The sequence below is a fragment of the Sus scrofa genome, chromosome 14 (genome assembly GCF_000003025.6).
Source record: "Sus scrofa isolate TJ Tabasco breed Duroc chromosome 14, Sscrofa11.1, whole genome shotgun sequence".
In the NCBI taxonomy this organism is placed as follows: domain Eukaryota; kingdom Metazoa; phylum Chordata; class Mammalia; order Artiodactyla; family Suidae; genus Sus; species Sus scrofa.
The window spans coordinates 103,669,473-103,695,250 of NC_010456.5; the positions used below are offsets into that span (position 1 = coordinate 103,669,473).

Below are 25,778 nucleotides of genomic sequence, written 5' to 3' on the forward strand. Positions count from 1 at the left end.
ATTCAGCCCTTGTAAACAGTTCCCTAATATGGTTGGAACACTGTAGACCTCTACCAGTACTCATCTAGATTCTTCATAATAACATTCCTAGTCCTTTAAATTTTAGTCCTTATCACTATGTGTTAGAACTGCATTTTGGCTTTAATGATAAGTAATACAACTGAGAAGAAGGGCCCTGTCTTCTGAAAGAAGCCAGGCATATAAGACAACTCCTCGCCTTAGGGACAAGAACTTGCCCAAGTCTTTCTTCCATTGACAAAAAGAACCTCATGTGGTTCCGGCCTGCACTGAAAAATGACAAGCTGGAATGTTTCCCTTATACTTAGCAGTTCAGCTCAAATAATTTTTTATTTTATTTTTTCACAGCCACTCCTGCAGCGTATGGAAGTTCCTAGGCCAGGGGTCGAACTGGAGCTACAGCTGTGGTCTGCAAGCCACTGCAGCTTGTGGCAATGCCAGATCCTTAACCCAGTGAATGAGGTCAGGGATTGAACCTGCATCCTCACAGAGGTGTTGGGTCCTTGAGCCACAACAGGAACTCCCTCAAATCATCTTTTTTTTTTTTTTTAATTCTATTTATTTATTTATTTATTTATTGTCTTTTTGCTATTTCTTGGGCAGCTCTTGCGGCATATGGAGGTTCCCAGGCTAGGGGTCGAATCAGAGCTGTAGCCACAGGCCTACGCCAGAGCCACAGCAACTCGGGATCCGAGCCGTGTCTGCAACCTACACCACAGGTCACGGCAACGCCGGATCGTTAACCCACTGAGCAAGGTCAGGGACCGAACCCGAAACCTCATGGTTCCTAGTCGGATTCGTTAACCACTGCGCCACGACGGGAACTCCGTGAAGATTATTTTAAAAGGAAGACATTTAGTAGATATAAAAAGAAGCTTTTTTAAAGCTTCCCTTATCTGACTAAAGGCAGAAACTTCTGAGAGCCAAGGCTGTAATCAAAGTCCTCTCCTGGGGAGTTTCACTGCCTAGAAAGAACACAGAGAAAAAGGCTTGCACCTGTGTAAACAAACATTATCACAAACTTTCTTATTTCTCATTTGTTCCCCTAAAAACCCCCTCTCCTTCCTAACTCTATAAAAATACTGCATAGCTATATCACACACCTGAAACTAATACTGTAAATCAACTATATTCCAATTTTTTTTCCTTTTTCTTTTTTTAGGACCACAACCCCGGCATATGGAGGTTCCCAGGCTAGGGGTCGAATTGGAGCTGTAGCTGCCAGCCTACACCACAGCCACAGCAACTCGGGATCCAAACCACATCTGAGACCTACACCACAGCTCACTGCAACGCCGGATCCTTAAGCCACTGAGCAAGGCCGGGGATCAAACCTGCATCCTCATGGATGCTAGTCAGATTCGTTAACCACTGAGTCATGATGGCAACTCCTATACTCCAATTTTTAAAAATTAAAAAATTAGAAGTTCCTGTCGTGGCTCAGCAGAAAATCTGACTAATATCAATGAGGACACAGGTTCGATCCCCAGCCTTGCTCAGTGGCTTAAGGATCCGGCGTTGCCGTGAGCTGTGGTGTAGGTTGCAGACGCGGCTCAGATCTCGCGTGGCTCAGATCTCGCGTGGCTGTGGCTGTGGTGTAGGCCAGCGGCTATAAACTCTGATTCAACCCCTAGCCTGGGAAACTCTGGATGCCGCGGGTGCAGCCCTAAAAAAAAAGGGGGGGCATATATCTCTTCAAAAAATTCCTAAAATTAAAAAAACCAGTGCATTGGAAAGTTGATTTTTAAAAAAGAAACCGTCGGATCTTTCCACAGAAGCCCCCTTCCCCCGCTTTCTTTCCCCTATTAGAGTATAAACACCTACCTCTAACTATGGAAGGGCCACTTCTTTTGCCTGATTCATGTGCCTAAGGATAAGCTTTGTCTTTTCTGCTGTGATTCTGCCTTTTGCCAGTTAACTCACAGGCCTCTTATCACTGAGCCTAAATTGATAAAGGAAACAGTTTTTCTTCCTAATAATCCTTAGCATAGCAGTAGGACCCCCCTCAATCTGGATTCCCCTCATGTCATTAGCAATCATTAACCCATGTAGTAGAACTATTCTAGTTAAAATACGTGATTTTTAAGTCTTCCAGTTTAAGGCTGTCTGTGACCCCACGTGCCAAGAATCTGGTTAAAAAACCACCCAAGAACAATTTTTAAGCTGTGTTCCTCAGTGTTTGCAGGTGACGCATTTGCTCTCCGTAAAGCGGGTACCTTAGACAGGACCCCAGCCTTCTCAGCCATCAGGGTCTGTCGTGCACATCCTCGCGGCAGGGCTTAGCGGCCAGCAAGGGAGCTGATTCAGAACCTCTGCTTCCAACCTCATGCCCCAGCAACGCCAGGCCTCCTGGCTTTTACTCCTAGAAAAGACTACTCGTCACCAAGGCCCATTCACTTACCAACTCCCCCTTTACTCCGAGAGTTAAGATCCCAGAACCGTTTTGCCAGGGAACAAGTGTGGGGTCCAAGTCAGAGCAGCGTTCTGAAAACAGGATTCTATTTGTTGCTTGGCTTTAGTGCATGACATATTTTTAGAAAATCAAATGTAAAGGGGACCTGAAACGTAGTATTCCTCTCCCTATTTTGGAGGGGCGGCACAAGGGATTCAGAGCCCGAAACGGTCAACGCCGGCCGGCGACACCGCTGCGCTGAACCCCGGGCCTCCCGAACGAGCTTCAGCCCTTCCGGCCCTGCTCGCCGCTGTGGAGGCCGGTGCTGAAGCCGCAGCGCCAAGCCCGGGAGGAGGCGGAGTGGGCTCGCGCACCGGTCCCGGGTTAGCTTACCTGCGCGCCGCCGCCACACGCCGAAGCCACCTGGGGGAAAGGCAGACTAGGTTGGATTTGGGGACCAGCGGCTGGAAGGGACGCGAGGCGAGAGTTGGCGGGGCGGAGCCGCGAGGAGGCCGCGGCAACCTCGCAGCCCCTCAACCCTGCGGGAGCCCAGTCTGCTCACAGCCGCCCCGCACGGCCCCGCCCGCTCCCCTGCAGCGCCAGGCGGCTGGGAGGCGGAGCCGGGGCCCCGGGGGGGGGGCGGAGCGCTGCCCGGCACCTCCCCCGCCCCCTCGGGCGCCCGTAGCAGGAGCCCGGAGGGCCACAAACACCTGCGCCAGGCCCCACCCCCCCACAGTTGAACTCCAGCTCGGAGTTGGGATGCTGGCACCTGCATTTCCTAAAAGCTCTCGGGGGATTATTTCGTGCGGCCACTTGTAATCCGTTGTCTAAAAGGATTGAGGTTAGTGCCTTTGAGAGTGTTTCTAGCACGTCCAAAGTCTCTACAGAATTAAAAAGGACCCTTTTCCCAGGAGGATCCCAGAGAACCTAGCGAGAAAAATAAAACGAAGTGGGGAGTACTTACGTTTCCATTGACTTTCTCGATTTTGATTTTGAAAATTGGTTTCATGTGGCAAGTACTGACATGGAAATCAACCTGCCCCTTAAAACCTTGCATACACGCTCACATTGTGTCAACAAACACCTTCCTGTTTCAAATACACTCGTGGATTTGTTTGTTTGTTTTTTTGAACGAGGGTTGTTCGTGTCAGGGAAAAAAAAAAAAAAAAGGTGGATTTTGCTGTATTTAACCAGCTATAAAGGAATTTGTCCCCCTCCCCGCAAAAGCTCATGGAGCAAAGTGGAGTGTGCAAATGTTCCCAGACGCAATCCATGTAATCCAAGCTACTCCTTAGCAAGTGCAAAGGATGACAAGTGTCAGTACTTCATACAACTAGATTTAATAAGTTGTTATTACAGAAAAAAAAATGAAGTTCAAACTACAAAGTTTAAGCAGTTGTAAGCAATAGCTGCATTGAGCTCCATGGTGAGTCACAGTACTGCAGTTCCACACAAGCAATATATCAGTCCAAGCCCCAAAGGCAGAAGCTGAGTAAGGGTTACTAGCAAAAACAATCTAAGAGAACAGGTAATAAAAGATACAATACATTTAAAATTAGTTGTTAGTTGAAAAACAAATACAGAGATCTTAGCTGTGAACACTCTAAAAGTTATGTCCATTATTTTGACAGCAAAAATACAAATACCTAATACTTTATACCCCAACAGAACTATATCCAGGAAAGAAAAAGAGCAGAAGTTATCCTGTATTAGCACCCAGGTTTTCTACTTGTTGTGATTAACTTCATTGTCATACAAATTTGAACATCCCAAATCACATTTCCATTTCTTGACCCATTTTGGGGTATAAAGTCAACAGCATTAATTATAAAATACTCTGTGGTAAAATGGAACACTATTGCAGCTGAGATAGAGAAGTTTGGTTATTATTAAAAAAAAAAAAAACAGAAAATGTTAGCTGACATACCATACAAACTGGTGAAAAAGCAACGATCCATACAAATAAGCCAGTTTTAACAAAAAGATACTTTTTTTTTTTCACTAATCTGTGACTAATCTTTCACTCAAACCTTGCAGTAGAGATGTCACAATACTCAAATACTTAGGTAGGAGCTTTACCCAGTTAAATGCCATTTTGTTGCTAATATAATACATAAAATGAAAACTAGCATTATTTGCTAATTGCATAAATGCAGTACATTCTGCATTAGCCCATGCCTCACTAACAAGCTATAAAACACAAGATATAGGCAGAAATCTAAGCATAATCTTTATATCACTAAGCAAAAAATTTCCAATTTCTTTTCTTCTGTTCCTAATCACTTATTTGTAGTTAATGTAAAATTCCAACCAGTAGTACCCAATTTGAGTTAAAATTTTACATCACAACTTGATCTAATCTATATATTATTTACAAAACTGAATACATAGAGCATACCCAAGAGCCAACTCTGGACACATGTTTCTCCAAGTCACTGAAAACCTTGCCTCTTGGCAGCAAGGCCTGGAAGAGGCCATTAAGGACTGGAAGAAACACACCATCTGTCTAGAGCGAGTCATTGGATGTTCCGTTTACGCAACACCAGTTTTGCAGTTGTATAATTTTTGTTTAATTTTAGGTGCCATGACAATGACACGCTGCCTCAAGAGCACAGCTTCAAGGTGAGTTTGGGAGTTGGAAAAGAAGCAGGAGGGCAGACAGATCATGCTCGGAGTGGCCAGGTGTGTTGCCACAATAAGGGACAAACAAGGGGCACCGTAACGGGAGGCGGGGGGGGAGTGGAGGAAGACGAAGTCAGAGACTGTCCAAGTATAGTGGTGACCTCGGAGTGGCCACTATAGTGGTCTCACTAGGCCACCCATACTGCATGGGGAGGTCACTCAGGCGAGACACGGCCATCCAAGTGTAGCAACCCAGAGGCCAGAACCTCTCAGTGGCTTCCTTTCATTCTCAGATGTCACCACTGTCAATGCAGGGGGAAGATTCGGGCTGGGCAAAAGGCACCATCTCACATGTGGACAGCAGGTGGTGGCAGATTCACACACACACACACATGCACACGCACACGCACGCATGCACATGCGTACACACGCACCACATAATGAAGAGTTAGAGGGGAAAGCAATGAACCACTCTATCGACCTGGCCAGGTTCTCAACCTGGTGGTATCTCAGTAAGGGCTGACTTCATCATCAGGGCCACAGATTTGGCTGCACCTGGTGTTGTATAAATTCACTGTGACATCCCTAGAGAACTGTACTGTGACATCCCTAGTCTTACACTAAACCACTGTAGTAAAGGAAAAGGCTTGTCAAAAATCTCACATGTTCTGCTCATTCTGTCATTTTATTACCCAATTATCCATTACATTTTCCAATCACGTTACATAACCAACCATTTTCATCGTTGTCACACTATTGTAAACCACATCAGCAAGTTAATACATAAAGCTTTGCATTTCAAAAAACTAGACACTTTAGTAACAATATTACAAAGGTTTTTAGCTTCAAAAATAACTGAAAATGAAAAAAATAAACTTTTAAAGAATTAGCATCATAAAATTAATTTATTCCAAGTAAAAATACAAAATAATATTATGACATTGACCAGATATGAAAGTCCCTCCCAGAAACAACTCTATTAATGATTGAGAAAGCACTCCTTAAAGAAAATACGAAATAAAATGAAAAATATGTAAATATGTTTAATTTTTTTCTTAGCAAAAAATCTTTCTAAAAATAACAATGAAAATTTGTCTCAGTACAAAGGCTACATTACTATTGAAAAAATACCAGCATGAAGAAAAGGTACATATTTGACAGTAGAAAAATGATTTCAGTGAATCACAATGTCTAAAGTTTGCAATGAAAATAAATCTGCAATAAAGATTTATGCCTTTTTTCTTTTCTTTTTTTTCTATTTTTTATACAAACAGTACAAACAGTATTGCACATAACAACAAATAGTCGAGGTTAGGTTATAGCCTTCAAAAAATCGACTAGTTCAAGTGTCACATCAAGGAAAGGCCACAACAGGACCTGTGATACCCGGGGGCTTCCCATCAAGTTGCAGGTCAGAACACCTCTGTGTTTTAAAAAATAATTTTTTTTTGAAGGACCCTCTCTTTTAATATAACATTAACAACTTGGGGGCACATTTATTTACAAAACAAAAGGGAACATGTTATAATTTAATAAACTAAAAAAGTTCTCTTTAAAAAAATACAAACAGAAGAACTCTTTCACAATCCTGGTCAGTCGTGCACAATCAACGCTTGATTATAAATATACAAATTAAGGGAAAGTAGTTTCCACCACCTATTCACAACTTTCAGCACCAAATGGAGTTTATTTTTTGTAACCTATTCTTCATAACAATGTTTTTCGCCTTTACTTCAGCTTTATGCTGTACAATCTTCCAGCTTTTTTTTTTTAATCTCAGTATTATTTTAGTACATGAAAGAGGGGTGCTTCTTCAAAAAGTTTTGCTTCTTTCACATAATTAGGTAGATTTCTGTAGGTTAGATATGATCTTTAATATTATAGTTATAAAGCTCTAACTTCTTCATTTTCAAAAAACACAAATAAGCATGAAAAAAATAAAGTTACCCATCTGTTAAATCATTTTTCTTGCAGAATTAAATTAATATATATTTTTCTGAATAAACTTACTTAGAAAATATCATTTTCTTTCCTATATTTCAAAATTGAGGTATTGCAAAAGATCATGTCAGTCAGAAAGCATGCCTTTTTCCTTAAAAACAAACAAACAAAAAAATCTTCAGCCAACTTTTGAAAACTGTCTAGAATACAAAAAGTAGTAGTGCATAACAAAATTTCTTGTACAGATGAAAAAAACCACAAACATAGAAAAAAAAAAAACAAACAGAAAACCACAGCTGGGCTGGAAAAAAGCAATTATTACTAAAAAGCCCAGAGATAACCTCAAAGGGGGAGGATTCTAATAAGCATTTTTAATCCAGTAAAAAACTATTTTGTTTTTTTCCTTTTTGAAAACAAACTAGAGGTTGAGAGCTGGTAATTGCAACTAAACACTGGAGAACCAAAACAAAATCAAGCGATATTAACTTAAGACAGTACAAGGACATCACAGCACATAAAACACAGCGACTTAAGTCTATTCTGCAGTGTCATATCCAGTCAGATTGTCCCCAGAATTCCAAAACATAGGAAGAAGATTTAAAAAAAGATTTACATAGTCTCATAATCATTGTGTGTGTTTATATATTACTATCTGCAGCCCAAGAGTGAATGCTAAAAAAATGTCCATGGTAGTACTAGCAGGTCTTAATTCTATTCAAGCTTTACAGGATAAATCCAGGGAATTAAGTAGTTAATTTCTCACCCAGACAACCAACCCTGCCCAGGCCATCTTATTTTGTACAGACATTTCTTTAGCATCACAATCACACAACTTTCTTAAAATGTGCCTAGTTTGTCAACTGACAACTTATCTCTATATACTGTATATATTCCTAGTGTTTGTAAGCTAAGATGAGCTCTTTGGTTTTCTGGACAAGGTCTGAAGCTATGTAAAATGGTGCAAGCACTAGGAGATTGTAACTAAGAGCTCATGTGTTAGTTAATAATATACCAGTTATGAACTGTCAAGTTCGTTAATGTCTGACACAGAGGCTTTAAACAGTTAAGTTTGATCACAGTTAGACATAATCACTTTACTATATAAAATAAATTGCACAATATATAACAGAGCACCGCAAAGTACTTCATCTACCATCCACAAATTTGCTTTAAGAATATCCTACACCTAGGTTTTATATTGGTTGTAATATAGGTCATTCTGTTATGGGCTCTTCTTAATTTCAGAAGCATTCCATTTATTGAGGCATGCCTTCCTCCAGTCAATTACCAATTCTTTGAATGAAAAAAATCTTTTTAAAAAAATCAGTATTTTATAGCTTATATAGATTCTTAATTTGTGCAGTGTGGGAAGGTTTTATACTAGACATTGGATATAAAATTTATTGCATGCAGCAACCTGATTAAGTAAACATGCAGTCAGAAATAGTGACCTTCCGTTGAAGCTTTCTCAAGTCTATTCTGATCTTCTTTCGGCAGCTGATTCTATCCCTAAATCACAAAAGTGTGTTGTTGGGTTTTTTTGTAATTGATACCTTAGCCTGAATAGAGTATTATGGTATTAATAATACCATCTTAATAGCAGCAAAAGCTATTGCAGCATAAATTTACATAACACTAAAAGATCTAACCAAAATTGTCAGCAAAACAAAAATCAAACATGAAGGAAAAATAAAGATTCAGCTTATGAGGTATCCTTACATGTCAAAATAGAGAGCAACTAAAGGCTTATTTTCATTAAGGGTTATCCTTATTCTAAATGACCCCAACTATTGATTGCTGAATTGTTGCGAAGTTTTTGCTACATCTGCCACCTACTCACAAGTATTACCTTTGGTAAGTCTTCTCCTAGGGGCAATTCTCTAAGTTTCTGAAAATAAGTGCATGCTCCAGTTCAAAAACAATCAGAACAACAACAACACAACAACAACAAACAAAAAAAATCACAGACATCAACCTGATGGCCGCTGATGAGAATGGCAGTCTACGAGTGACAAATCAGGTGTAAGAAATTAAGGTACCAAGCAGACAAAGGTGTGAATCAAAGTGCAAATCAGTACCGTTATACACTCTGCAATTCTGCATTATACTGGACACTGAGTTCAGTAATATGACTGTAAATAATAATAATAATAATAAAAAGACCCATTTCTTCTTTAAAAATCGAGAACGAATGCACAGATTTCCAGAACACTGTAAGCCCTGAGGCAGTGCCCTCTCTTTTCCCTCCTTGTTATCTACTCCAGTACTTGTGGCTGGGTCTGCTCTGGGCTCAGCTCCAGCGGAACGGGACGTGACGAGGGCGGTCGCCTCCCTCCTTGACCAGCGGTTTGTGGAACTCCCGCCCGGCGCGGGAATGTATGCTCGCCCAGCAATATTCGCAGTAATACTGCAGACAGGTGACGTTGGCACAGAAGAACGGGGCAAACTTCCCACCACAGCGTGTGCCCTGGCACTCATCACACATCTGATCATCCAGCACATATGGCTTCACTTCCACCTGGACCCGAAGAGGAAAGACAGGAAAAAAGATTTTAGCAAAGCTTCCTCACATTGCTTCCTTTCGAGAGTTCTTAAATATACCTTAATATATCCTAGTCAGACTTGGCTTTAAACTCAGCTGGTATCAGACAGAAGCTAAGAGTATGGGCTGTGGGATCTGTTTCTTGACCTACTAGTTGTGATCGCAGGTAAATTCTAAACCTCTCTCTGTGCTTCTCTTGGCTCTATCTACGGATCTGCAAAGGGTGCAACACCAATTCATAGACACACACACACACACATCTTCTATCTGGAAGATGGGTATAATGGTGTCTACCTCAAAGGGTGCTGATGAGGATTAAGAGAGGCAGCATGTGTAAAAGCACACGAGCTGAATCTTGAAGGCCACGCAGCACCTGGCGAGGAACCAGCAAGGACAAAGCCTAGAAGCAGGCAAAGGCAGGGCACATACTTGGGGAACAGTTTGGCAAGAGCCAGGCCAGAGGGGGAAGTCCTACTGAGGCTGGCAAGGCCAGAAGAAGGGCGACACACCTCAAAGCTCTGGGCTTCAATGTCTTAAGCGCAAGGCTTTCATAAGATTGACCTCCCAGGACCGTACACAATGGATTGGAGGGAAAAGGGGACTAGGGAGATGTTAAGAAGCTGCTATAACAATTGAGGCTTTTATGTTTTTGAGACTTTATTGCCTTAATCTCCCAAGACTGGAAGCTTCAATAGAGAACTTATCACCACAACCCTTTAAGGGCATTTTATTCTTTTTTTCTTCTTCTTATAGTTGATTTACAATGTTGTGTTAATTTCTGCTGTACAGCAAAGTGATTCCGTTTCACACATACACACACTCTTTTTTTTTTTTTTTTTTTTTTTTGTCTTTTTGCTATTTCTTTGGGCCGCTCCCGCAGCATATGGAGGTTCCCGGGCTAAGGGTTGAATCGGAGCTGTAGCCACTGGCCTACGCCAGAGCCACAGCAACGCGGGATCCGAGCCGCGTCTGTGACCTACACCACAGCTCACGGCAACGCCGGATCGTTAACCCACTGAGCAGGGGCAGGGACCGAACCCGCAACCTCATGGTTCCTAGTCGGATTCGTTAACCACTGCGCCACGACGGGAACTCCCACTCTTTTTTTTTTAGGGCTGCCTCTGGCATATGGAAGTTCCCAGGCTAGAGGTTGAATCAGAGCTGCAGCCACAGCCACAGCCACAGCAATGCCAGGTCTGAGCCTCATCTGCGACCTACACCTCATCTCATAAAAATGCCAGATCTTTGTGATTTTGATTTGCATTTCAAGGCCATGGATTGAAATGCAAATCCGCATCCTCACGGATATCAGTAGGGTTCTTAATCCACTGAGCCACAATGGGAACTCCCAACACATATTCTTTTTAATATCCTTAACATCTCTGGATATTTTTATTTTTATTTTTTTTGTCTTTTCTAGGGTCGCTCCTGTGGCATATGGAGGTTCCCAGGCTAGGGGCCAATTGGAGTTGTAGCCTCAGGCCTAGGCCACAGCCACAGCAACGCGGGATCCGAGCTGCGTCTGTGACCTACACCACAGCTCACGGCAACACTGGATCCTTAACCCACTGAGCAAGTGCAGGGATCGAACTTGCAACCTCACGGTTCCTAGTCAGATTCGTTAACCATTGCGCCACGATGGGAACTCCACAGCTCTGTGAATATAGTTTCCTGTGCTATACAGTAGGACCTTGTTATTTACTCCTTTCGTATGTAATAGTCTGCATCTACTAACCCCAAACTCCCATTATATCCCTCCCTACCCCTGAGGGCATTTTATTCTAAATGAAGCAATGTTCTATTATATGTAAACCAGATGCAATGAAGAACAAAAGTTCCCACAGTTTCCCCCCACGTCTTCTTCCCAGAACCTCAGAAACGGAAAATCTAATGTTTTCATCCTGAGTGTTAGAAATTAGCAGGAAGCTGGTAAGTCTGTGATCAGGCTCCTTCCCATGCCCACCACAGGACAATTCTGGGAAAGAGCAACCACTGCGGCCGCTAGGGCCAGGGGGATGGGGACCCAAGGCTTTTTGACATAAGCCAGCTGACGGACAGTTTGAGATGCCTCTGTCCTGTGCCAGCAAGACACGGGGCAGAGCATGGGAGGGTCTGCAGATGGAGAGCATGGGGTGAGCAGGGAAATGGGGACTGAATGGGACTGGACTCTTGTGTCCCTGCTCCTTCCCTTCTGGAGCGCTGTCTCCTGCCACCACCTGGGGTCCACGGGTCCTTGGCCAGCCAGGTATTTCTGCTTGGAAGACCCATCTGAGATGACCTGTCCTAGCCCTTGGCCACCCCAGGGAGAAATGTCTTTCTTTACTCTGGTTCTAGTTCCCTTCCTCAGGTTAGTGAATGGGGTTCAAAAACATCTCTCACATTTATCTATGCATCATAATTAAAACCATAATTTTTGGTGGCTCTGCTGTTATCTGCCTAGGTTCAAATTGAGGCCAAATTAGTAGCTGCGCAAACTTAGGCAAGTTTCTCAGGCACTCGGAGCCTCTGTTTCCTCGTCTGTACACTGGGGGAAAAGAAGGGTTCGCACTTCGTAGGGTTCCTGTGAGGAGGAAATGATTTAAATCATGTATAGCACACACGACAGTGCCTGGGACATCACCAACCCTAATTAAGCACAGTTATTATTCCTCCTGTTCCCTCTCTAGTCTAGGCCATCACAACTTGCACCTACATGTGTCTAATACAGATGGCCTCTGCACGGGTCACCAAGCTCCAGGCTTTCCCTGGTTCAATTCTATGTCCACGTGGACATTTCAGTCATCTGCCTTCACAATGTTCCTCTCCTTGTCAAAAGCCATTCAGGTTCTCCACTGCCTATAGGATTAAGCCCAGCTGCCTCTGCGTAACAGGGTGCTCCCTGTTCCCTACAACTCAAATGTAAGCCAGAGCCTTCATGGTTTGCCCCAATCTCTCCCCGAGCTGTCTCAACTCAAACTTGACCTGGTCTCTATTTTTATTTGCACTTTCCTCCCACCTTAAATGCTCAGCCCACCCAACAATTTCATATACCAAATAAAGGCTTTCCTTTTTCTTTTTCTTTTCTTTTTCTCCCTAGGGCCACACCTAATGACATACTACAAAGCAATACCATTCACAACAACAGCACTAATCATTGGAAGCCTAGCATTAATAGGAATACCCTACCAGAGGTTCCTAGGCTAGGGGTGATCAACAGCTACCGGCCTATGCCACAGTCACAGCAACATCAGATCTGAGCCACATCCACGACCTATACCACAGTTCACGGCAACAGCGGATCCTTAACCCACTGAGCAAGGCCAGCGATTGAACCCGCAACTTCATGCTTCCTAGTCAGATTTGTTTCTACTGTGCCATGATGGCAACTCCTCCTTTTTCTTTCTTAACATAAAATTAATATTCTTAAAGTGAGCAATTTAGTGGTCTTTAATACCTTCACAATGTTGCACAACCACCACCTCTATTTAGTTCCGAAACATTTTCATCATCCCAAAAGGAAACTCTGTAGCCAACAAACAGTTACCCTACTTCCTCTCCTTGGCAGCAACCTATCAGCTTCCTGTCTCTATGGATTTACCTATTTTGAATATTTTATATAAATGGAATAACACAATTGTAACCTTTAGTGTCTGGCTCTTTCACCTATCATTATGTTTTGGGGTTCATCCATGTTGGAGTATGCAACAATAGTTCATTGCTTTTTAATGACTAAATAATATTCCATTCTACATGCACGCATACATTCATTCACTCATGGACATTTGGGTTGTTTCTACCTTTTGGCCACTGTGAATGGTGCTGCTATGGACATGTGCATAATATGCTTGTGTGAATATTTGTTTTCAGGGTATACCTAGGAATAGAATTGCTAGGGCATATGGCAATTAACTTTTTGAGGAACTGTCAAATTGTTTTCCACAGTGGCTGTACCATTTTATATTTCCACAGCAATGTACCATGGTTTTAATTTTTCCACATATACACCAGAACTTGTTGTTTTCCACTTCTGTGATTATAGTCATCGTAATTGGTGTGAAGAGGTATCTCACTGTGGTTTTGATTTGCATTTCCCTATTGACTAATGACATTGAGCATCTTTTCATATCCGCATATCTTCTTTGGAGAAAGGTCAAGTCCTTTGTCTTTTTTTTTAATTGTGTTGTCTTTTTGTTGTTGAACTGTAAGAGTTCTTTATATATGCTAGATACTAGACTTTTATCATATGATTTGCAAATATTTTCTCCTATTCTGTAGGTTGCGTTTCACTTTCTTGAAAAATGTCCTTTGTTGTACAAAAGTTTTTAATTTTGAGAAAGTCCAATTTATCCAGGTTTTTTTTTTTTTTTTTCTCTTGTTATTCTTCCTTTTGATGTCACGGTTAAGAATCTACTGCCAAATCCAAGGTCATGAAGATTTGGCCCTACGTTTTCTTCTAAGAAATTTATGGCTGTAGCTCCTATATTTAGGTTAAATGATTTTTTTTTGTCTTTTTTTTTTTTTTTTTAGGGCCACACCTGCAGCATATGGAGGTTCCCAGGCTAGGGGTCCAATCAGAGCTGTAGCCACCGGCCTACACCAGAGCCACAGCAGCAGGGGATCCAAGCTGCGTCTGCGACCCACACCACAGCTCACGGCAATGCCGGATCCCTAACCCACTGAGCAAGGCCAGGGATTGAACCCACAACCTCATGGTTCCTAGTCGGATTCTCTAACCACTGCACCACGACGGGAACTCCGGCATCACTGGATTCTTAACCCACCGAGCAAGGCCAGGGATTGAACCTGCATCCTCATGGATACTAGTCAATTCATTTCCACTGAGCCAGGACAGGAACTCCTAGATTAAATGATTCTGAATTAATTTTGTATACAGTGTGAGACAGGTGTCCAACTTCATTCTTTAGCATGTGCATATCTAGTTACTCCAGGACCATTTGTTGAAGAGACTACTCTTTATCCATTGAATAGCCTCAGCAACCTTGTTGAAAGTCAATTAAAGACCCATCTCTCCTTAACTATCTCAGTCCCACAAGGATCTACTCCTTCCTCCTTTGAACTTAATACTCCACTTTACTCCTCTGTGCATTTCCTATCTATAGCCCTGCCTTGGTCAGCATCTCCCTTATCCTCAAGCAACTTGAGGACAGAATCCTGGAGCAAGACAGGATAGTGGTAAATCTAGTCTGCAGAGACTGTAGGCTCCTGGGGAAGGAAGCTGAAGGCCTATGAGAGTGTATATAACCTGGCTGGACCTCCCTGTACTTGAAGGCCAAGGAGCAAAGTGGTGGATTGAGTCCTCTCTGTCCCGAGGTGGGAGGACTACTGGTAAAGGCAGGGAACTGGGAGCAGCCAGCTGCTTTGCTTCTACCACCAGGTAGATGCCTACACTCAGGGTGTTCCTGCAAGTAGATCTGGGCCCCCAAAGCCTAGAAAAGGGGAATCCAGCAGTCAGAGCGAGGACTGGTCTGAACAAAGAGAATTCACAGGCAACAAAAGAAAACTGCTGGAGGAGAAAGACAATGGCCATTTCTAATATATATACACACGGAAAAGTATTTAAGGAGATTCAAGTCTAGCACAAAAGGCACTTTCTGTTTTTTCTGGTAATATATTTTTTAATTTTATTATTATTATTATTTTGTCTTTTTAGGGCTGCACCCACGGCATATGGAGGTTCCCGGGCTAAGGGTCGAATCGGAGCTATAGCTGCTGGCCTACACCTCAGCCATAGCAATGCGGGATCTGAGCCAAGTCTGCAACCTACACCACAACTCATGGTAACACAGGATCCTTAACCGACTGAGCAAGGCCAGGGATCGAACCTGTGTCCTCACGGGTGCTAGATAAATTTGTTTCTGCTGAGCCACGATGGGAATTCAGTAATACATATTTTTTAAAAGGTTACTTTTTTTTTTTTTTTTGTCTTTTGTTGTTGTTGTTGTTGCTATTTCTTGGGCCGCTCCCACGGCATATGGAGGTTCCCAGGCTAGGGGTCTAATCGGAGCTGTAGCCACCGGCCTATGCCAGAGCCACAGCAACGCGGGATCCGAGCCGCGTCTGCAACCTACACCACAGCTCACGGCAACGCCGGATCGTTAACCCACTGAGCAAGGGCAGGGACCGTACCCGCAACCTCATGGTTCCTAGTCGGATTCGTTAACCACTGCACCACGATGGGAACTCCTACTTTTGTTTTGATGTAAAAGTGGCATTGCGGGGTCTTCCCCCCTTCAGGTTTTCTTTGGCCACGTCCATGGTACATGGAAGTACCTGGGCAGGGGATGGAAACTGCACCACAGCAGCGACCCAAGTCACAGCAGTGACAACGCCTGATCCTTAACCTGCTAAGCCACGAGGGAATTCCTCCCTCACCTTAAAAAAACATTAATTATTTTTTAAAATTGAAGTTAAAGTCATAAAGAATTAAGTATTTTAAAGTAAACAATCCGGGGGCATTTAATAATTCCCAATGTGGTAAAACCTCCACATCTAGTTTCCAAACATTTTCTTCATCCCAAAAGGAAACCTCATATCTTCAGTTTTGTTTTTTAGAGATAAATTCTGAATTATTTCAGGATGAAATGATATGATGTCTGGGATCTGCTTCAAAATAATCTGGGGCGATGGTGGGAAAGTGGGTAGAGGTGTAGATGAAACAGAATTGGTCAGGAGCTGATAACCACTGAAACTGGATAATAGGACCATGGTGATAATTGTTCTAACTGGATGATGGAATTCATTACACTACTCTATACTTGTTTATCATTTAGAAGTTAAGAAAATATAAACTGTGAGTTTTAGACTAATTATCAGATGAACTGAAGACTGAACAAGACTGCTGAGATCCAGGTTAGTGGCCTAGAAGACCAAGTGTTAGAAAAACACTGTAAACCAACTATAATGGAAAAAATAAAAATCACTTAAAATGTTTTAAAAAATAAAATAAAAATAAATAAAAATAAAAAAAGAAATACTTCAAACATCTGGGAAAAAATAAATTTTTTTTTTTGTCTTTTTGCCATTTCTTGGGCTGCTCCCACAGCATATGGAGGTTCCCAGGCTAGGGGTCGAATAGGAGCTGTAGCCACCAGCCTACGCCAGAGCCACAACAACACAGGATCCGAGCTGCGTCTGCAACCTATACCACAGCTCACAGCAACGCTGGATCCTTAACCCACTGAGCAAGGCCAGGGATCGAACCTGCAACCTCATGGTTCCTAGGTGGATTCGTTAACTACTGCGCCACGATGGGGACGCCAGAAAAAATAATTTTTAAGAATAGAGGAAAAAGGGAGTTCCTGTTGTGGCACAGTGGAAACGAATCTTGCTAGGAACCATGGGGTTGTAGGCTTGATCCCTGGCCTTGCTCAGTGGGTTAAAGATCTGCCATTACCGTGAACTGTGGTGTAGGTCACAGATGCAGCTTGGATCTGGCACTGCTGTGGCTGTGGCGTAGGCCTGCAGCTCTGATATGACCCCTAGCCTGGGAACCTCCATATGCCTGGGGTGTGGCCCTAAAAAGCAAAAAAAAAATAAATAAATAAAGAAAAAGTAAAAGCTTAGAATAGATCCAGGAAAACATAACATATAAATAACAAAAGTTCCAAAAGAAGGGGAAAAAAAAGAGGAAAAGTAGTAAGCTGACAAAAGTCCTAAAACTGCATATGAAAAACTCCACCAGGTCAGGTCTGGACGAATGAGAAAAAAACATACCTCCAGGAATATTCTGGAAAGATCACTAGCTATTGAAACCAAGTTCCTCTAAAGCTAAGTTTCTTGCCTAGTTTATGATTAATCTCTCTATCCAAAACTTTATTTTCTTTCTTGTTCCACCCCTGTTTCTCTCAGGATTGAGGAATATCCAAAAAAAGGGGAGGTGTTAAAATAGAGCAGGACGATGAGGAGTCCTCCAGGATAAATTCCCTCTGTGTCCCCCATTTCTTGTTTGTAGAAGAAGATTTTAGTCTCTTAGGCCGTCCCTGAGTTCCAAAGAGCAGACCCAAGCAGGGAGTGAGGGGATGCAGAAACAAAGGAAAAGCAGCCAAGAAACAGTAGCTCAGGGATAAAACAGCATCCTAGTTCCTCCTCAAGGATGCATAACAATCTGACACAACATCCAAGTGGTTCTGCAGGAACTAAGATCCTCGGGCAGGTGGAAGATGGTGATGACAGGCTGACCACAAGCTCATAGGCCCCAGACTGGTTGGAACCAGAAGGTGAATGATTCAGATTCCTGAAACACCATCCTGTTGCCTCACCACCAACCCACCGGCCAGAAGAAAGCCATGCCCCCCTGCAACCCTCACTTCAAAGGTTACCTTTCAAAGCCCTTTCCTGAAAGTCATCAGGGAGTGTGGGTCTTTTGAGCGTGAGCTGCCCGTTCTCCCTTCTTGGTCCTGCAGTAAACCTTATACTTTTCTTCACCACAGTGTGGTGTCAGTGAATTGGCTTTGCTGTGTGGTGGGCGAGGGGACCCAAGTTCGGTTGGGTAACACCCATAGGTGTACATTTACTTTGTTTTTCAGTGTTTTGCCCTTATTGGCAATTCTGCCATAAATACACCTTTCATGTGTCTTCGCATCTGTGGCTTTACTTCCAGCATTGGATTATAGCATTAACAACAACTAACAGAGGAATTACTGGGTCAAAGAGTATAGGTATTTTTAAGAACTTTTAAATAGCTAGTTTGCTTTTTTTTTTTTTAAAGGTTGTAGCAATTCACTTTTGTATCAGCAAATGATACGAAGTAGTTACCACCTCTTTTAAATGTCTGAGGAGACTACAGTGATATTAATTTTGATCTTCTTGACTGTGACTAAATGTGAACATCTTTTTAGGTGGGTTGCCTGTGATTTTTACATGCATTATCTTCTACCCATTTTCCTACTGGGTTGCATGTCTTTATCTTGACAATTTTTTTTTTTTGGTCTTTTTGCCTTTTCTAGAGCCGCTTACCACGCCATGTGGAGGTTCCCAGGCTAGGGGTCTAATCGGAGCTGTAGCCACCAGCCTATGCCAGAACCACAGCAACGCAGGATCCGAGCAGCGTCTGCAACCTACACCACAGTTCACAGCAATGCCAGATCGTTAACCCACTGAGCAAGGCCAGGGATCGAACCCGCAACCTCATGGTTCCTAGTTGGATTTATTAACCACTGCGCCACAATGGGAACTCCCTATCTTGACAATTTTTAAGAGTTCTTTGTATGGTACAAATAGTAATCTTCAGTTTTTTTCCAAATCCATCACATGCTTACTGACTTTTCTCAGGTTGTCTTTGCCATTTAGGTGTATTTTATTTTTACATAATCTAATACATTTATTTCCTTCTGAAGCATCTAGGTTTCTAATCCTTATTAAGGATGCCTATTTTGCCCTTAATCTGTACATATAGACCTAATTTTTTTTTTTTAAGATTATCGCTATTTTTTTGCAATTACATCTTCCTTTATGTAGAGCCTGTCTTTACGGTTTGGTTCAAGTAATTTATAATTTTTTGTTACAACTGTGAATAGAATATATTTTCTCCATTTGTATTGCTAGAATAGCATAAAGTTACTGGTGTTCTTATAAGTCTTCTTGACAGAGAAATGATATCTTGACCAAATACAGGATTTTGAGAGCATATGTCTTTCTCTCAGACTGATGGATAGTATTCTGTGGTGTTCTAGCTTCCAGTGCTGCAGATGAGAACTCTGATGCCAGTTTCTTTCTTTCCTTCCCTTGCAGGAGAGAGTAACTAGCTCTTCTACATGACATTTTCTCTTTACCTTTAGTATACAGAAATGTTAGTGCAATTACCCAACTTGGGTCCCCTCACCCACCACACAGCAAAGCCAATTCACTGACACCACACTGTGGTGAAGAAAAGTATAAGGTTTACTGCAGGACCAAGAAGGGAGAACGGGCAGCTCACGCTCAAAAGACCCACACTCCCTGATGACTTTCAGGAAAGGGCTTTGAAAGGTAACCTTTGAAGTGAGGGTTGCAGGGGGGCATGGCTTTCTTCTGGCCGGTGGGTTGGTGGTGAGGCAACAGGATGGTGTTTCAGGAATCTGAATCATCCACCTTCTGGTTCCAACCAGTCTGGGGCCTATGAGCTTGTGGTCAGCCTGTCATCACCATCTTCCACCTGCCCGAGGATCTTAGTTCCTGCAGAACCACTTGGATGTTGTGTCAGATTGTTATGCATCCTTGAGGAGGAACTAGGATGCTGTTTTATCCCTGAGCTACTGTTTCTTGGCTGCTTTTCCTTTGTTTCTGCATCCCCTCACTCCCTGCTTGGGTCTGCTCTTTGGAACTCAGGGACGGCCTAAGAGACTAAAATCTTCTTCTACAAACAAGAAATGGGGGACACAGAGGGGCTTTTGTACTCAGGAGGGCCCTGCACAGTCCTACTTGGTTTCATAGGGAAATAATTAATAAAATGTGGTACATCTACCCCCATGGAATATCATATAGTCACAAAAAAGACTGAATTGGTCCTTGATTTGAAAGGATTTCCACAACATGAGGATATTAAGATCTAGTGGAATGATGGATATAAACATCTACTGCAAACTGAACACTGATCAAACATAAAGTCAGGTGGTACATCTGTGCTGATACTTGAAAATGCATTATGAATAAACTGCACCTTCCTGTATTCAGGCTTCCAGCTGAGCGTGGCACCAATGTTCCTTACCAGGTGAGGGGTTGTGAGAGATCCAGTCAACACCATACTTCAGCAGCCCTGTCATGATGCCTATCAGGCCAGAGGTACTAGGCCTAGGTACACACTGATACCTTATTTAATCAGCTTCCGTAGGGAATAATGGATTTCTCAGAAGTTACCTTTCCATGTAGCAGACATTTTTTTCTTTCTGGTGCCAAATATCTTGAATGTTAATATTTCTTGATAGAAATCTTCCTAAAATATGCTATTTATTCTTCCCCCAAATCCGGAATTGCCACAATCTGTGGCGTAGGCTGCAGACGCAGCTTGGATCTGACGTGGCTGTGGCTGTGGTGTAGGCTGGCAGCTAAAGCTCCGATTCGACCCCTAGCCTGGGAATCTACATATGCCGCAGATGTGGCTATTAAAAAAAGCTAAATAAATAAATAAAACTCTGAATAAAGCCTAAAAAGTAAAGGAAGTGGCTTCTGGATTGCCACTGAGCTCTTAGAGGTCTTTCTTGTCAACTTCTGGAGGACTGTCTTCCAGATGGGTGAGTGGCATTTTTACTGCAAAGCGGCTTCCAGCCCCTGTGTGTAAGGGCGGATCCAAAGAGTAGAGGCTTGCCCAAAAGATAAGACACACATCAAGACTCAAACTGATCTGTAAACAAAGGTGCAAAGTAGCTACCACAACCTCTCAAGGGGTAATAGTTAAGCAGTACCCCTGACAACTTGATATCCATAAAGAGAAGTAGCTGCAGGAAGGACACTGGTAGTTAGGTGGGCCTATACTTAAGAATAGTGATTGGCTCCAATGTATTCATTCGTTTGATGACTAGTCATGGAGTGCCTATTCCTCATATGCCACCATATTCGCATTAAAAACTGAAATACAATGGAGAACAAGACACAGGTCTTCCCTGAAATAATCAATGGCCTACCTGAGAGTTTCTTCATGGCATTCCCAACCATTTGCCATATCCTAATACTGTCTGTACTACCACTTGATGTTTTACTTGACTATCCAGATTAATTCTATTTTTTTTCCAATATACAGATACAAACAGGTTTCTCTGTGAACCACCTACATCACCTGGAACATCATTAAGCTAAGGCACTTTGGAGACACCAACAGACTGGGATCTCACTACTGATCTACTCTACCATTAAAGTCCAAATACTAGAGCCCCATGCAGAGTAAATCAAATCACCAAGCTGACCTGCTGCTTCAAATGATTTGCAGGACCAGGAGTTGAAAGCTTCCAACAGAGAAACATCTGAATTCCTACCACGCACCTAATGGAGATGACGATGCCCAAGAATGCTGAAGAAGATGTGTAACTTATTGATGAGGGGTAACTATTAAGGATAAGGAAGACCGATGTGGAATGCTGGATAAGTGGCTATAAGAAGACGAATAAAAGGAATAATATAGGTAGAATGATAATAGACAAAGAAAAAGCTGATCTCGATGCTGACATTGTTATGTTTCTAACCAGCTAGGGGAAATATTTTGCTCAGCAGTCATTGTGATATCAGTCAACAAAATGACCTCCCAAAGTATATAGAGCAATGACTAACAGCTTTTGGTGGCAGAGAGGAGATACCTAGGGAGACCATAAACTATTCACAGGTCCAGAATCCTCGCTCCTTGGATCCAAAAGGTTGTTGTAATGAGAAAGGAGGGGCATTAGCCAAGGTCATGCTCAGCTTGAATTATGTGCTAAAGGTCATATTAAGAACAGCTAAAGACTGGTTCCTGCTGTAGGCCACTCTTTGGTGACCAGAAAAAAAAAAAAAATTAAATCTTCCAGATACCTAGCCACCCTAGGGCAAGCAAGGCATGTTTACAGGTGTCTGGAAGGTTAGGAGCAGCAAAGATTTCAGATAATGGAATCGGAGTGGACACACTGGGGAAAGAGGCCAAGTGAAGAGCCATAATTTAATAGGGTTAAGTGTCTGGAACGGTGTGCCCAGAAGTCAGGTAGGCCATTTCTCATCATCTGGAGCAACACACTTCCTGGAAAGACCATTTCGTTTGGTATACTCAAAGCTTTAAACATCACGTGCTCCTAATCTTCCTGGCATGTGTCACACAGTATATCCGGCCAGGCCTAAAACTCACAGCAACCTCATTACCATCTCCACTAAATACAGTGTCACTACAGTTGCTAAGGTAAGTCCTCCACCAGCAAGGCAATATTCAGAATGTTTAAACACAAATTTTTAGTTTTTCAACTGACCATGAGCTGGAATCCTGCTGTTTAGAAAGCAGATGCCAGAGGCCTAGGAAATCAAAGTAGCAACGTGAAAATAGCTTTTCCTTAGCAACAAAGTGAGCCACAACCTTCCAGATACAGCAAAATTGTAGTTATTAATTTTAGACGTCGTTTGGGGTAGATTAAGAAAAACAGAGTGGAAATGGTTTGAATTTTATTTCCATCTTACCATTCAAAGGATGGGACTCACCATTTTTCATATTTTCATGTGCCAGGAGAAGAAAGCTTTTAAAACCACCCTCGTGCCTTTCCCATAGTTCTTATAGGAGCGAATGTTGACACCTCTGCCATATGTTTACAGAGCACAGAGAGATCTGTGAGTGATCTGTGTGTCCTTAAGATAACTTTTTCATGAAACAAATAAAGTCCAGCTGACAGAATGCTGCAGCAATCCATAGATTCACTCTCTTGTCTGGTTTCCCTCCATGCAGCCTGGGAGTGGGGCTAGAGGTAAAGATATAAATCAGCCCCAAACCAAGTTCTAGTAGCAGAAGAGTATATCATGTGGAGAACAAAGAGTAAGAAAACCACTGAGAGTCTATGAAATGCTTAACTGCCATGGCATCCCACTCCACCCCCAGCCCCAGGATGCAGAAGGGTAGTGCACTCAGCTCTTCCGTTAATACGCTACATCACAACCTTGCAGGTTTCAGTTTCCTCTACTATATGAGAGGTTTGGACCAGCTCTTCCAAGTAAGAATAAGCACTCGCCAAGAAATGGTTAAGCCCTGACTTCTAGAGTCAAAAAAACTTGGAATGACCTATTGAGTTAATTACGTTTAAAAAAAAATGCTGGTTGTCTTTTTCCCATTAATAATCTCATAAACAGCCTCTATCCTCAAATATGAGCAGGAAAGAAGAACATTTAAGCACCCTAAAAAGTTTTCATATTAAAAATGACCAAAACTCCATGAGAGAGAAGAGAAAAGGGCAGAAGAAGACCAGGGGTCAAGACCAGGAAGGAGAGAAAAATGAAAAGGCCCCATGCCGTTCAGAGAAGAAAATCTTCCTCTTGCTCTTGAGATGACCCAAACGCCATTTAAACAGCTATTTCTAGTCAAAGGCTCTGAGATTCCCAGTGTTATATATATATATAAAAAAGGCCCATGTAGGATTATTTCAGACAATATTTGAACTCAGTTCTGGGTGTTGCTTTCTCTCAAAGGCTCAAATCAAACATAGCTCTAGCTACTGCTGGGTAACTTTTAAGCCAGATCAAGGCAAGAGGCACTAACAGCAGCAAAATAAAGGCCCAGTTGTGGGAGTCTCAGACTAAGGCCAGGAGCATAAATAGTCTGGGAATAGGTCATCAGAACCCCACTTCTTTTGCTTGTGAGTCATCTTATACATTCCAGCTGTGGCCAGGGATAAATCATGGTATTATCAGCACTTCTGTTAGTATGGTTACTGGGTCATATTAATCTTCTTGCAGGCTAAAAATATAAAGCCTTTGATAATCTTTAGCTAAAATTCAGGCCCAACATGTTTCTTGTGAAGAGAGAAGAAAAAAAAAAGACTAAATATATGAAGTACTTGAAGGGCTTGCAAAGAAAGATACAATGGACAAAAATCTCATTAAATGAAAAAAAAAAGGATTATTCTAAAAAGTATGCTATTCAAAGCAAATATTATGTGCTATGGCTTAACCAGCCCAATGTTCCTTAAATAAAAGTATCAGGAAGTCCCAAGTTAGCTAACTGAAAGACTCTCTAGTTCTCTACACTAAGCTAAAATAGAGTCAAGGGAATATGGTTTGTCAATGGCTATATTGATTTCAAAACCATTTGCCCTTCTTATATAGAGATTGATGTGTTAGAAAGATACAATAGATAATATCAAGTGATCAAAAGATGAAGAAATATAAATACTAAAGGAAATATCAATCTTTCAATGCCTTTTCCGTCATTCTCAATATGCAGCTGCTGTCTCCCTGTCCCACCACAACCCTTTGTAGGTAGAAAATATATGTCCAGCATTTCTATTTCTGGGTAGTTGAAAGAACTGAAAGCAGAATCTAGAAGAGATATTTGCACTATTATGCTCATTGCAGCATTATTCACAATAACTAACACATAGAAGCACTTAAATGCCTACTGACAAATAAAAGGTAGTATATACATAAATTGGTGTATTATTCACAACTACCAAGGAAAGAAATACTGTCACATGCGACAACATGGATGAACTTTAAGGACATTATGGTAATGATAAAAGGACAAACACTGAATGATTCCATTCATTTGAGGTGGTCAAACTCATAGAAAAAAGAAAGCAGAGTGGGGTGACTGACAGGGTTTGGGGGCAGGGGAGTGAGGAGTTGTTATTTAAAGAGTATAAATTTTCAGTTATGCAAGATGACAAATTTCTACAGATCTTCAGTAAAACACTGTGCTTATAGTTACAGTATTGTACTATATGCTTAACAATTTGTAAAGAGGGTAGATCTCAAGATTGTTGTTTTTTTCACCACAATAAGAAAAAAGAAAAGAAACTTTACAGTGAGTGGGACACACTTGGAAAAAGGACCAAGGAAGAGAAAAACAATCAACTGCTTATTGAACTTTTGACACTGAACATGCAAGAAGAAAAGAAACCAAAAACACTGTAATTTCGCAACTGGGTTCCCTAGAACATTATTCCCAAGAGATGGTACATTTTAGACGAGTTCCATGATCAAAAAACATTTGTGAAAAATTGCATATTGTCCTCTTCTTAAATCTTCAGAATAAAGATTAGTATATAAAAGATTCTAGGAAGTCCTTGAATAAACCAGCCTATTTAACTTTCTTCAAGGAGTTCCCTTGTGGCGCAGTAAGTTAAAGATCCAGTGTTGTCACTGCAGCAGCTTGGGTTGCTGCTGTGGGCATGGGCTGGATCCCTGGCCCCAGAACTTCCACATGCTGTGAGTGCAGGAAAAAAAGCAAGCAAGCAAGTATTTCCAAACTCTTTTAACTCAGACATGGAAATTTTTTTGGTAAAATAAATATTTAAATCCCAAGGGAGGAGTTCCTGTCATGGTTCAGCACTAATAAACCTGACCAGTACTCATGAGGATGTTGGTTCGATCCCTGGCCTCACTCGTGGGTTAAGGATCCGGCACTGCCTTGAGTTGCAGTGTAGGTTACAGACGAGGCTCGGATCCTGTGTTGCTGTGGCTGTGGCATAGGCCAGCAGCTGCAGCTCCAATTTGACCCCTAGCCTGGGAACTTCCATATGCCTCGGGTGTGACCCTAAAAAGCCACACACACACACACACACACACACACACACACACACACACACCACAAAATCCCAAGGGATTCATGTTTCACGGAGGACAATTTAAGAA

General features: G+C 42.1%; 1 protein-coding gene across 25 annotated transcripts in view; it reads right to left on the reverse strand.

Moving 5' to 3' along the window:
• The window catches only part of CPEB3 (cytoplasmic polyadenylation element binding protein 3), a 196,082-nt gene continuing 175,995 nt past the window's right edge, over positions 5,692-25,778 (reverse strand). For 23 of the 25 annotated variants that reach the window (XM_021073494.1, XM_021073511.1, XM_021073504.1 and 20 more), the window contains one exon: positions 5,861-9,491. In XM_021073494.1, coding sequence (XP_020929153.1) covers positions 9,264-9,491 — 228 coding nt within the window. In that variant the 3' untranslated portion in view covers positions 5,861-9,263. Of the gene's footprint in view, positions 9,492-25,778 lie in introns of all 25 variants that reach the window. The other 2 variants (XR_002338767.1, XM_021073492.1) reach the window with 1 other exon arrangement.